At 40.4% G+C, this 14,500-nt stretch overlaps 1 protein-coding gene across 2 annotated transcripts in view; it reads right to left on the reverse strand.

The window, feature by feature from the left end:
- Positions 1-2,792: 2,792 nt before the first annotated feature.
- The window catches only part of EML4 (EMAP like 4), a 165,264-nt gene continuing 153,556 nt past the window's right edge, over positions 2,793-14,500 (reverse strand). For both annotated transcript variants that reach the window (XM_017848901.1, XM_017848902.1), the window contains 4 exons: positions 10,025-10,112; positions 9,380-9,478; positions 6,308-6,438; positions 2,793-5,588 (listed from right to left, as the gene is read on the reverse strand). In XM_017848901.1, the coding sequence (XP_017704390.1) occupies positions 5,118-5,588; positions 6,308-6,438; positions 9,380-9,478; positions 10,025-10,112 (789 nt within the window). In that variant the 3' untranslated portion in view covers positions 2,793-5,117. The remainder of the gene's footprint in view (positions 5,589-6,307; positions 6,439-9,379; positions 9,479-10,024; positions 10,113-14,500) is intronic.

A 14,500-nucleotide genomic window follows, 5' to 3' on the forward strand; every position in this document is an offset into this window, starting at 1 on the left:
TTTGAGACGGAGTCTCGCTCTGTCACCCAAGCTGGAGTGCACTGGCCAGATCTCAGCTCACTGCAAGCTCCGCCTCCCGGGTTCACGCCATTCTCCTGCCTCAGCCTCCCAAGTAGCTGGGACCACAGGCGCCCGCCACCTCGCCCGGCTAGTTTTTTGTATTTTTTAGTAGAGACGGGGTTTCACCATGTTAGCCAGGATGGTCTCGGATCTCCTGACCTTGTGATCCGCCCGCCTCGGCCTCCCAAAGTGCTGGGATTACAGGCTTGAGCCACCGCGCCCGGCCCACACTTTTAAAAATTAAAATAATTGCTTATGAAATACCCAGTCCTCACAATTCCCCAGTTGTCTTAATGTTTTCTACCATTTGTTTGAATCAGAATCCAACAAGGCTCATGGTGGATGTTTAAATACTGATGCTTTGTGATATACAGGGGAGAGGATGTGGGAACAATTGTTTGGCCTTTAAGAGCGTACATCAGGCCGGGAGCGGTGGCTCACACCTGTAATCCAGCACTTTTGAGAGGCCGAGGCAGGCGGATCACCTGAGGTTGGGAGTTCAAGACTAGCTTGGCCAATAAAGTGAAACCCTCTCTCTACTAAAAATACAAATAAAATTAGTTGGGCATGGTGGCTCACGGCCGTAATCCCAGCTAGCTACTTGGGAGGCTGAGGCAGGAGAATTACTTGAACCCAGGAGGCAGAGGTTGCAGTGAGCTAAAATCACGCCATTGCACTCCAGCCTGGACAACAGAGCGAGACTCTGTCTCTAAATAAATAAATAAATAAATAAATAAATAAATAAAGCATACATCAGCATCTAGTAATGAATGTAGTCCCGTTTGGATTGGCAAATTCTTTAAAAGTGGTCAGTTCAGTAAGTCATGGTCTCCTGAGGATATCACCCATGAAGAGATGGTGGATAAAGAAATGAAACAGGCTCACGTTCCCAGGAGACAAACTTTTCTATTTGTTCTTCTTCCTTTTCCTTTGTCTAGGAAATGTTTTATTTTTGAGGTAGTGTCTCCTCTGTTGCCCAGGCTGGAGTGCAGTGGCACGATCTCCGCTCACTGCAACCTCACCTCCTAGGTTCAAGCGATTCTCCCACCTCAGCCTCCCTAGTAACTGCGACTATAGGTGTACACCACACCTGGATTTTTTTTTTTCTTGTATTTTTGGTAGAGACGAGGTTTCACCATGTTGCCCAGGCTGGTCTTGAACTCCTGGGCTCCAGTGATCCACCTGCCTCAGCCTCCCAAAAGTGCTGGGATTACAGGTGTCAGCTACTGTGCCTAGCCGGAAATGTCTTCTTTACATCAAAGCTTTTAAGGCTATTATCAGGATCTATTAATGAAGGGAAGGTAGAGCAGAAATTCAGGTTTCTTTTGGAAAGGTGAACCAATCACCACAAAATGACTAACATTACATGAGTCCCTGTGAGGAGAGGAGCTGCCCCTTCACAAGGAGATGCACCTATTTTTTGTTTGGGAAACATACCTACAGACCATTCTGTTTCTGTGGCTGTTGGAGACTCCGGTCGTGGGCATCTTTGACAAAGGGACTTTTCCAGCAGGGTGGGCGTCAGTGATGCTGATGCAGATGTGTAGCATTGCTATGCTGTGGACTCGCCTCCTCCCAGACTGAGGACCGAGACTGACACAGACTCTCTTCTGTTTCCCTTATCTCCTTTCCAAAGTCTATGAATCTACCTTGGTCCTTTCCTTCTGTGTCTAATGAATGTCTTTCTCCTACTGTGGTGGAGGAAGTATAGATTTTGAAGTTCTAGAACACAAAGTCTCAGCATGGCTATGATGTAATCGAACATGGGCTGGTTACTAAACCTCCCAAACTCATTTCCTCATCTACAGTCACCTTCCCTGTATCCCTGAGCACCTGGGTGTTGGGGGATGTTGGGTCCACAGTAGGTGCTCCTCCAGGAGCAGCTCTTCTTGGTCCATATCCTGCCCATCTGCTCTTCAGCCTTCTTGGTCCTAAAAACATGTACTTGTCCTTTATTTCCAGCTTTAAGCTTCTAGAAGTTAACACTGATACAATACCTCACTGTGCCCAAAATCTAATCCATCATTTCTCCATAAATAAGTTTTGGATTTTCTTACTTTTAAAGAAAAATCACATTGTTGAGTGGGTTTGTTTTGGTGCCCACTAGCCAGTCTGTCTCAGAATCAGTGAAAATGGAACTCCTACCCCAGGATAGCCTCTCGTGGGTTAGTATATGTAAGTGGCTGTGAATATTCAGTCAACCAGGGGCGAGTAAGGCAATAATGAAAACCTCATCATGTCTATGATTGATTGTAAAACTGGGGAATGTTTGGAATACTATCAACCTATTCTTCATAAAGGAAAATTTGTAGTGGCCAATTTGTGACTGTGGTATACAGAAGATCTGCGTTACTAAGCAATATGGGAGAGATGGGAGAAAGCAGAGAATGCCGTGGCCTACTGAGGTCAAGTACTTCACAAAGGCTAACACTGCGAGGCAGCCTCATTGGACGGGTAACCAAGATCATCAGGATTATCCAATATTAAACATGAGAGAAAGTGTTGACATGAAATAAATGAAAACAGAGCTATCCCCATATTCAATAGGAACATGAATCAGAAGTAATTTCCTCTAACATTATGAGATGGGAGTTTGTTACTACCAGAATGATTTCATCCACAGCAGCAGCAGTAGCCCACTGATAAATGTTGTCTTCTGAATTGTCCTGCCTTCTGATAACTGGATAGTCATGGAAACTAGCAGTATAAATGAAGAAAGAGTTAAGACGCACTTAGAAAGAGGAAACATTTTGATTATTTTATTTTTTAATCTTCAAAATCTTCTGCCATGAGACAGGAATGCATGATAGCAATGGCTCAACTTCTTCACATGAAACACTTGGATTCATTTTCATTCACAAGTTTTTCTAAAAACATCTACAATTTCATAACCCCACCCACTTCCAACCATTATCACAGATTTAACTGACCATTAAACAGTAGTTGCCAGCATTAAATAGCTGGAACGCTTCCTGCGTATTAGTAGTGTCTTTTGAAACTACCACCGAAGAGTATCATGATTATAAATCTCATTGTACACGGCAACCCCAAAGGTGACTGATGTTCTCAAAGAAACTCCCTGCGGATCACTGAGAGCTGTATTCCCCAGGTACCTAAAGAAATGCTCTTTCTTCTCCAAGAACTGCCTGTTCATGTCAGTATATTTCTTGCAGGGAGTATAGCACATGCTGATCTGATGGTGTAATCATCGCTGCTAATAGGCAGATATATATGCCTGATACTTACTGGCGTGCTCTGATAACTATGTACAGAACATACTGAAAAAAGATGGGTTGCTTGGAATCTCTCTTCTCTTGAAGAGAACTATTTTGAGGTTTTTTAACAGTTGTAAACAAAAGGAAAGATATACAGATACCTATACACATAGAGATCTACAATGAGTATTTTCAACGTGGTGCATATCTTCTTATCTAGAGATACACACAGTGTCTCCACTCGCCCCTTCACACACACCCACAGCCTTCCATACAGCATGTGAATATAAATGTAAATGTCCTTGGGAGTTCACTGGAGTTTTCATATTACCAAATGATGATGAAATACCTGATTTGTATTACTCCTGAGAAGATATTAGAAGGGAATGACAGTTCTGATGCACTTTGGAATGGCACAATCACGTAAACGCCTGCATACTTAAGACTTCTTAACTCATCCAAAGTTTCTAAACATGATTTGACCAAAAAAATAAAAAGTATCAAAACAATGCAGCAAGTTAAAAAATCAAAACACTTTTTTATAATCAAAGTATCAACAAATATATAGGAAATACATGTTTGTCAGCAATTACTCTTACAATAGGAAACATGTACTGAAAACCATAGCTAGCCAACAGAACTTAAAAAAAAAAAAACCTTTCCAATGCATAATACATGCATTGCCCAAAATAGTAGGATAGCCACGTTAGACTTAGAAGACTTATGGCAACTCCACCAGAAAAAAAATTGCTACAGAGCAAATCTGTTAAGTATGCTGTTGGTAAAAAAAATTGCTGACTATTACCCACATTTCTGTAAAAAAAGAATTTGCAATTTGCTGAATATCTTATCCCTCATATAATTTGTATAAAATTACAACAAAACCAATAAATTTCAAGCACCAATAATCTAAACTTATTGTATTTATATTTCTCCTGTTATTGAGGGAACAAATTATGATGAAGGCTTAGCTGAAATTAGCCAGGTAATTATTACAGTTTAGTTTTAAAGGCATGTGGTTTTCCTTCCATTCACTTGAATCTCAAACATTTGAGAATGTTTAGGCTAGTAAAGGACTCCTTGGAGGAATCCATCATTTCTGAGTATTGAAGGTTTTAATATACATTGAAAGCTCTTTAACAAACCAATGCTCTCTTAGTTCTAGGATAAAACAGATTTGCACACAAGAAATTAAGGGACCGTTCCTCATTATGACTGAGGAAAGGCAGCACCTCTCTAGTAGACTAAGCATGTCTGGACATCCACTGGTAGTGTAAGGAAACGGCATTTTTTTAAGAAGGCAACACCACTGCACTTGGCAAAACTGAAGTTTTTCTTAATTAAAAAATTTCCATTACACATTTGGGGTGAGAGGGTATCTCAGTAAGAGTACTTTTTTTTTTCTGGTTTCTTTTTCAGGGGGAAAAAAAGTAGTACAGTCTGAGCCAGTAGATGAGTAACAGTGTTTGTGATGCCTCTGGTTGTTCCTGAAGAAAACATGTTCAGATAACAAGGGGGTTTGTTTTCAAAATCAATGCAACTGCTGTTTTTGTTTCCAGTATTTACATCACACCACTTACGTATACAGTAATTTGTGAGACATCATTAATGTTTCAGTCTTCTCCTAGTATTAAGTTTGGTTAATTTTCAGTAAACACCAAACTAAACCTTTAAGTTGGCTGCATTTGAGAGACTGAAAATAAGACTACTGAAGAAAACAAATTACATGGAAACCAAAATCTCAATCAACAGTGATTCTCTATCACTGCCCATCCTGTTATCTGAACTTTATCACAAAATCACATGCAGCTGAAGGAAAAGAGTAGCACTGAAGCCAGGGTGTTAGGACGAGGGCAAAGGGTCTTGCTGGTCCTCTGGAAGGGTGGCTTCGCCCTGCTTGCTTATCTCATTGGATGGCTCTTCATAAGGAGGCTCACCAAGGTCTCCGCTGCCCCCTTCACTCTCCTCCTCGCTGTGGTCTTCGCTTGGCTCCACAGTTTGTTCCAGGCTGTTCTCCAGAAGTGTGGGAGAACTGCTTATTCTACTTTCCTCTTCAGCTGTCTCATTTAAGGACTGAGAAGGAGGCGGTGTGGGAGTATCAGATTGGATGACACTTTCAGTGGAAGAGATGGGGGCTTTGGTTAGAGTAGTATCCGCTACAGCCTCATTCTGAGGCAAAGATAACTTTTCCACAAGTTTCCACTGAATGATGCTCATGTCTTTTCCACCAGTTGATATCAGGTGACTGTCATTGTGTGTAAAACTGACGTTGGTGACATGGCTGCTGTGGGCACTGTACTTGTGGCTGGGAGCCTATATGAAATAAATCAAGACAGGAAAATTCAACTCGTTCTTGACAAGCCTGTTTCAGAAACGGAGGTGATACATAAGGGGGGTAAACTCAGCTTGTGAAATGGGCAATCCAATTTAAAGCCAGAAGTCATCGAATCTCAGGAGTAAGACTAGCCGTTATTTCCTTTTATTACCACTTTACATAGAAACAAAACAGAAGAATTTGACATCTCTGTATTTTCATACTATATGTTTAAAAAAAAAATAGCTAAAAGCCTGTCTCTTCTAGATGTTGGTAATATACTTGCCAGAGCTTAGTAATTATTCTTCTGAAATGGTTAGGGGAACACTTACTATGTTGGCAGGATTACAGGAGATTTGGGAAACAGTTCCATTAGTTTTATAATGTTGAATATGTGTCCAACAAATAAAATATTTAAAAATATTTAGAGAGGTTTTAAATTGCCAACAAATCAAAATAAAAAGCAACCGGACAATAAATAAACAGGAATAAGCCATCATCAGTCGTCATTTCTACAGCTTGCTTCTCCTTAGCCTTAGGAAAGGGGAGAAGACAAGCACCGCCTGGCTGGATGCTCACCGATGGCTCTTACCTCCCTCTGTGTGCTGGAGTAGCATGGAGAGGAATCGGTAACCTACAAATACTTTCTTGCCATTGATGGAGAATCATCCCTGGACAGAAGGCCTTATAACATTAGTTTTTATTAGAGTGAGTTTACCTTTGCTTTGGAGCAGGGATACTGAAACAGATGGACTTTACAAAAGTCATCGGCAACAGCTATCACCTTTCTATTGTGGGATCGCACCAGTGCATTGATATCTGTCCCATCAGATCCTTCTGGCCAGACACCTTTGATACGGAAACACAGGGATGCAGAAAAATTAGCCGAAGAAGTATAACTGTGATGTTACATATGTTTATTTTTAGAATCTGTTTAGCTTTTATCTATGTTCAAACTCTTAGCTGTTAACATTTCCTTTACAGATTTCTCAGTGGCTCACACTGTTCTTCATTCAAATGAAGTCCTGTCCAAAATCTAACTAATAAAAAATCAAAATAGCCCTAAAATGGAAAACTCAGTGGTACTCAATAGTAACCAGCAGGTGGTGCTAATAATTTATTTTACTTTCAGCTTGACTTACACCTCAGCAATAAGCTCTTCCTTTTTAAAGTTTCTGGATGGAGGGAATCAGTTACTTGTATAGACAAGGTTCAAAAACAAAGCCATAACACCAAGTCTTCAAAGTGTAGTCTAGGTTTTCTTTCAGGGAAGCACCTCAAAGAAAACCTCAGAGAGACTATTTCTTATAGAAAGCATAGGCCATCCACTATAAATTCTATGGGATAGTTTAGCATGCTATCCCATAGAATTTTCCTGGAAAGATTATGTCCCAAAATAAGACACACCAAATTTAATTATTCTGAATCATTATGCAGCACTAATGATCACGTTGAACATAATTTTCACAGACCTCTGTTTGTTAGGCTAGATTAAAACTATGGAACATTTAAGGGTTGAGATGTTGGCCACTTGTGGTTGAATGCTACTCCAGAGAACAAATACGTTTTTGGTAAATTTGCTAAAAACAAGTCAAAATACTTTAAAATTGGTCTCTCTTAATTTAATAAAGTCTTCATTAAATAACCACAGAAGCTATCAGCTATGGGTCACTGCTTCATTTTCACCTAGAATAATGAAATTGTTTATGGACAGAATTATTTTGTGTTTAATTTCTTCCTGGCCTATTAGGCTTCTCTAACTTGACAGCACTTGTGGTTTTTGTTTTTTTTTTTTGAGACGGAGTCTCGCTCTGTCGCCCAGGCTGGAGTGCAGTGGCCGGATCTCAGCTCACAGCAAGCTCCGCCTCCCAGGTTTACGCCATTCTCCTGCCTCAGCCTCCCGAGTAGCTGGGACTACAGGTGCCCGCCACCTCGCCCGGCTAATTTTTTTTATTTTTTAGTAGAGACGGGGTTTCACCGGGTTAGCCAGGATGGTCTCGATCTCCTGACCTCGTGATCCACCCGTCTTGGCCTCCCAAAGTGCTGGGATTACAGGCTTGAGCCACCGCGCCCGGCCAGCACTTGTGTTTTGAACAATCACCTATAATGGATTATTTTTCTAATGCACATAGCATAAAGAAATGTTCAGATCTATGATCAGGCTGGAGAACTCAATTCTCAGAAGGCAGAGATATATTGTTAGAGAAAATACTGATTTTTGTGCATTGCTTTAGGTATTGGTGCCACATCCATATCCAGTGTTTTAATAACCTGAGCATAACACTTCTTTTTAATTCTTTGTAAATAATGCTTTATTATTTTAATTTTTCCATCTATCTTCTCACCCTTTCAGAAGGATACCTAAATACTAAGGAAGGCTTAGAAAACAGTCATAGAGGTCAGATTTCCAGAAATTTACAAAACGTCAGATTAGGAAGAAGTCCCACATAGTTATCTTTATATAATTCTACTAAAAATGTCTTTGTATTTCAACAAGTGGTGTAAGGCAAGTAGACATCCACATGCAAAATAATAATAATATACACTGACAAGGACATGAAGAAACTGGAACCCTCATACACTGCTGGTGGAAATGTAAATGTAGTCACTGTGGAAAACAGTCTGGCAGTTGATCAGAAGAGTAAACATACAGTTACCATTTGACTGAGCAATTCTACTCCTAGGTAAATACCCAAGAGAAATGAAAACATGTCTACACAAAAACCTGCACATGACTGTTCATGGCAGTGGTATTCATAATAGCCAAAAAGTAGGAACAACTCAAGGTCCATCAACAGATGAATGAATTAAGAAAATGTAGTCTATCCATAGAATGGGATATTACTTAGCCATAAAAAAGAGTAAAGTACTGATGCATGCTGTAACATGGATAAACCTTGAAAATATTATGCTAAATCACAGAAGCTAGTCTCAATGCATCACATACTGTATGATTCCCCTTATACAAACTATACAGAATAGGCAAATCAATAAAACAGATTAGTAGTTGCTGGGGGGTGGGGTAGAGGATAAGAGAGATGGGGTAACTGTTAATGGGTACAGGGTTTCTTTGTGGGATAATGAAAATGTCATAAAATTAGAGCTTGATGGTCACACAACTAAGTATACAAAAACCACTGAATTTTACACTTTATTTATGAGATGGAGTCTCAATCTGTTGCCCTGGCTGGAGTGCAGTGGCACAGTCTCAGCTCACTGCAACCTCTGCCTCCCAGGTTGAAGCGATTCTCCTGCCTCAGCCTCCCATATAGCTGGGATTACAGGTGCACGCCACCACGCCCAGCTAATTTTTGTATTTTTAGCAGAGACAGGGTTTCACCATGTTGGCCAGGCTGGTTTCGAACTCCTGAACTCAGGTGATTTGCCCACCTCGGCCTCCCAAAGTGCTGGGATTACAGGTGTGAGCCACCACACCCAGCCTGAATTTTATACTCTAAATAGGTGAACTGTATGGTATGTATCTCAAGCTACTTAAAAATGCCTTTCCAAATTTAATAACTTCAATTTTCACTTAAAGAAAAACGGGAAGGTAATCTGCACTAATGTGAATTCCTTGTCTTTCATATTGAGGACCAAAAGTGCTGGATTCTGCAAAATACAAATGCCATGTTTGTTCAATTCTAATACATTTTATTTCTCTGAGGCTGACATTAATAGTGATAAAGCTAAAGAACACACAGACTGTTTTTCATTTATAAATTTTAGCAAGTAAATATTATATATGAAAAACCCACAAGCCACTTCTTTACATCAGGTGTCATGTCCTTACCAAAGACTTGAAATCCTAGCACACAGGTATATGTCGTCCAATCAATGTCCTTACAATCCGATCGATTCCTGATTAGTTTGCAGCCATTTGGAATGTCCCCTTTAAATTCAGAAACAGGAAGTATAATCATAATGCTTGTGTACAAATGTATTTGAAAGTGCATCTTGATTCAAACTAGCCACGTTTACTTGTATTTATAATCCATACACTGAAAAACATTAAGACACATTTAAAAAGGAAAAGAAAGTGTTCACTTTAACAGGGTTTATAAAACCACAAACTGTTTCCCATGGGAAGTTTTTTTTTTTCCTCTCTCTAAAAGGCATAAATGCCTATCCATTATATTCCTCTCTGCCTCCAGGAGAAGTAGTAAATGAAAAACCATTCAGAGCAGCATCAGTTTGACAGAGTAACTTCTTATTACTACACGTGCCTTCCGTTCTACACTATTACATTAATTCATTACTCTTGGAGAAGTGAACCACATTTGAGATTCTCATTACTTTAGCTCAGTGTAACATATGCTTTGTCAGGTTAAAGAGTCTGGCAAGCATTCTCCGCATAATTCCGATTCCATGCAGCCTGTTCATTAGCACCCCTGTCAGACATGTCTCAGCCCATATATATCTGATCATTCATACTTACAGTACAATATTTCATAGTCTCCCGAGTTAGACATTATATACTTGTTGTCTGGGGACCAGTCAAGGTGTGTGATGTAGCTGGAATGTCCCTAGAAAATAATAGATACATTGTTAGAAAGCATTTAGAGTTCTGAATGATAAACAGTTTAACAGCTAGCCAATACTGTTTTCTGAATACACATTTGTTGGAATTTCTAAAGGAGAGGAAGCAGTGTTACACCTTCTAGAACTGAGCAGACTCACAGCAGATCCTTTGCACTTGATACTTGGGAGAAACTTTCTGGCCTATCTAGATACCAGAAACTAGTACCTACTACCTGTATCAGACACTTCCAAGAAAGACAGTCTCTTAAACTTGGATCTTACAGGACACTGCAACACGTATCATACCCTCTGGCCTTATTTCATGTCAGTGGTGTCCTCATGAGAGTGACTCCATTTTGGAGAATGAAGTGTTGGTTATAAGTTGTGCATAAGGAATACAGTTTACCTGGGCTACTTCTTAACTCTCCATGGTACAACTCAGAAGCTGAGGAATACAACACCCATATATGGTCTATGGAGGTATCCTAGAAAAACCGTCTCCAAAGAATGTTTTGGGGGAAAATTCACTCAACACTGTACTCCATCAGAACAGTAGGACTCAATATAATCACCTGATTCCTTAGAACATTCCTTAAGCAGGAAACAATGATCTTTTTCTGCTTAGGTTTTAACACTGTGGGAGTTAAAACAAAAAAACTACGAAACACTAATTTTTGTTGGCTTCACATATGAGCACTTATGTATTTCCAATAAACTATTTCAGATAAATTACCAGATCTTATGGTTCACCAAAGCTGACAGAGACCTGAATTTACTTTTACCTCCTACAGTCTGTGGTGAAACACATTTAATTTCTACTGTGCTTTTTCAATTACTAACTTTATTTTTTTGAGACAGGGTCTCACTCTGTTGCCAAGGCTGGAGTACAATGGCGCTATCACGGCTCACTGCAGTCTTGACCTCCCTGGCCTCAAGTGATCCTTCCACTTCTCAGCCTCCTGGATAGCTGGGACTACAGGCACATGCCATCACTCCCGGCTAATTTTTGTATTTTCTGCAGAGACAGGGTTTCACCACATCGCTGAGGCTGGTCTCGAACTCCTGGGCTCAAGTGATCCTCCAGCCTCAGCCTCCCAAAGTGCTGGGACTACTGGCATGAGCCACTGTAGCCATTCAATTACTAGCTTTCTGGTCACATGATTTTCTTTTTATTTTGAGATAGAGTCTCAATCTGTCACCCAGTCTGGAGAGCAGTGGCGCAAGCTCAGCTCACTGCAACCTCCACCTCCTGGGTTCAAACGATTCTCATGCCTCAGCCTCCTGAGTAGCTGGAATTACAGGTGTGCACCACCATCCCAGCTAGTTTTTTCTATTTTTAGTAGAGACAGGGTTTCACTCTGTTGGCCAGGTTGGTCTCAAACTCCTGGCCTCAAGTAATCTGCCCACCTCAGCCTCCCAAAATGCTGGGATTACAGGTGTGAGCCATGGCACCAAGCCTTATTTTATTTTTTTTTCACCTATTCTTTTTTTCCTCTAAGATTTTTTCTTTTTTAATTGAGACAGGGTCTCACTTGTTCACTCAGGCTAGATGGAGTGCAGTGGCATAATCTTGGCTCACTGCAACCTCCGCCTCCTGGGTTCAAGTGATCCTCCCACCTCAGCCTCCCAAGTAGGTGGGACTATAGGCGCGCACCACCACACCTGGCTAATTTTTGTATTTTTTTGGTATAGACGGGGTTTCAACACATTAGCCAGGCTGGTCTTGAATTCCTGACCTGAAGTTATCCACTTGCCCCAGCCTCCCAAAGTGCTGGGATTATAGTGAACCACTGCACCCGGCCAAGATTTTATTTTTTAAGTTAACAAATTCAATGTACCTTAGGGATAGTTTTTTTTTGTTTTGTTTTGTTTTTTTGTTTTTTTTTTTTTGAGGCGGAGTCTCGCTCTGTCGCCCGGACTGGAGTGCAGTGGCCGGATCTCAGCTCACTGCAAGCTCCGCCTCTCGGGTTTACGCCATTCTCCTGCCTCAGCCTCCCGAGTAGCTGGGACTACAGGCGCCCGCCACCTCGCCCGGCTAGTTTTGTATTTTAGTAGAGACGGGGTTTCACTGTGTTAGCCAGGATGGTCTCGATCTCCTGACCTTGTGATCCGCCCGTCTCGGCCTCCCAAAGTGCTGGGATTACAGGCTTGAGCCACCGCGCCCGGCCAGGGATACTTTTTAATGATTTACATTAGAGCAATGACTCTAATTCTTTTAGTACCCTTCTGAAGTCTACCAATGTGTCCCCAAACCTTTCTGGAGCCATAATCTCCACCATAGTGCTGTATGGGAAATAAACATATTTAAACAAATTTAAATTATATGAATCTGAGAAGTGAAGCTTTCTGAAATCACTAGAAATTAAGCAGTATATTGGAAAACTGGTTGGGAATCACTTGCTAGGCATACAGGGGACCTACTAACTTAAGAAATCAGTTTTCATAGACAGCAAGATGCACATGGATGTTTGCTATTTTCTGAGTATGGCAGGGTTCATACATCCTTTTCACAGTGCACATGAGCCTGATGAGCCTGATGGCTGGCTCTGGCGTCTGGGGAAGCCATGCTTCTAAAATTAGAACTTGCTACATGGATGAAGATTTAACAAGACTGGTCATGGCAAAGTACAGGCCTCTGAGAATTTCACCCTAATGTAACAGTATTTAAAAATACTATCTGCATCTTTGTGCAAACCATTAATTAGAAGAGCGTCAAAAGCATTGTATATATACATAATATTCATGCAAAAAACATCTGTGTTGGACACAGATTATTTTCAGATGGTAAATCAACATAAAAGTATTCTCAAAAGGAGTCTTGAGTAGGAGAAGTCCCCAAATTTAGAAAAGATCTTAGGAAAGTTATTAACTCATATTTAGAAAAGAAAGTATTTTCTGCCTGGCATCGATTCCAATAAATAAGCAAAGAAAAGATGAAATGCAGCTGTTGGGGTCTATGTTACTCTCCCCACAAATCACCTCAGTGTCCTTCCTCTACCCAACTCACAGGCTAATGCAAAGTATATGCACAGCTTAGAAAAACAGCCTCAAACTTTACTCCATGGGCACAAACACAAGTGCAAATTGTAGTATATCTCCTTGAAGACAAACAAGTAGTCTAAGCTGGCCCTTTCATTATTGTCATTAAGTGGCCATATGGCGTTACCACAAAAATAATCCCCAGTGACAAAGTGAAAGAATATGGCTATGAAGAAAAAATTCAGAAATATGTGAGTTAAATCTTTGTCAACTGCATGATGATTATCACCTGCATCAGTGGTTTGCAACTGGTTTAAGATTACCTGGGGAGTTAAAAAACAACCAACCAACTAAGCAACCAAGGTCTCGATTTAGGACCTAACTTTTGTCCATCTAGAGCTACGCTGTTGAGTCGAACTTTCTGCAGTGACAAAAAATATCTGTATCAGTGCAGTCCAATGCAGTAGCAACTAGTCCCCTGTGGTTTCTAAGTAACTGAAATGTTGCTGCACTCTCAGGGAACTGAATTGCATTTAATGGTATGAACAGAAAGTTGTGGCTAGTAATTGCCATATTGGAAAATACAGGTAGAGAAGTCTGTTCTTTCTCTACTAATTTGAAACACCCCTTTTATTACTTAGTAAACTTCCACAAAAACATAAATCTGTTTCTGGATGCTTTTCTGTTTCATCAGTCTATCTGCTTATTCCCAACCATGATAGCTCTGTGATATGTGGAAAATTTCACATGAACTAGAACTATTTTATTAATCCCATAAATATGGTGAAAATCTAAAGATCATATCAAATTTAGAGACTAGTTTATAGAAAACATATCTTTGAGGTTTTTTATTTAGAAACATGCTATGTCTAATTCTTTCAGATCATAGTTATGTCTTTCAGCAATGTTTCACACAGCTTCCTGTGCTTTTGTTGCTGTGTTTATTCTCAAAGCATCTAGTTTTTGTTGCTATTGTGAATGCATTTTTTCCCTACGTTTCTGATATGCTTTTGCTGATGTGAGGAAAAGTGGTCTTCACCTAGTGAGTGGAGTGTAGTCTGCTAGTTGCCTCTCCAATCCACATTATCCCTCTTCTGTTGAGTGCCCAGCTAGAACACTGTTATTTCCCAGCTCCTCTGAAGTTAGGGGTGGCAGAAGTCATTGTGTGGGGCTTCCAGGAAAACTCTGAGAATTGACTTAGTGGAAGGAGTGCCCTTTTTTTGTCCCTTGCTCTAATCCCTTCTGCTTGGAAGTAGGATGTGATGGCTGGATTTCCAGCAGCATGTTATGATGTTGAGGATGGAAGCAATGGCAACATACTAATAAATGATGTAGAAAGAAAGGATCCCAGTTCTTGATGGCTTCTTTTAAATGAGACCATTTATCTCTAATGTGTTCAAGTGAAAACTACACT

This window comes from Rhinopithecus bieti, unplaced genomic scaffold (genome assembly GCF_001698545.2).
Source record: "Rhinopithecus bieti isolate Rb0 unplaced genomic scaffold, ASM169854v2 scaffold_28163, whole genome shotgun sequence".
NCBI lineage: Eukaryota > Metazoa > Chordata > Mammalia > Primates > Cercopithecidae > Rhinopithecus > Rhinopithecus bieti.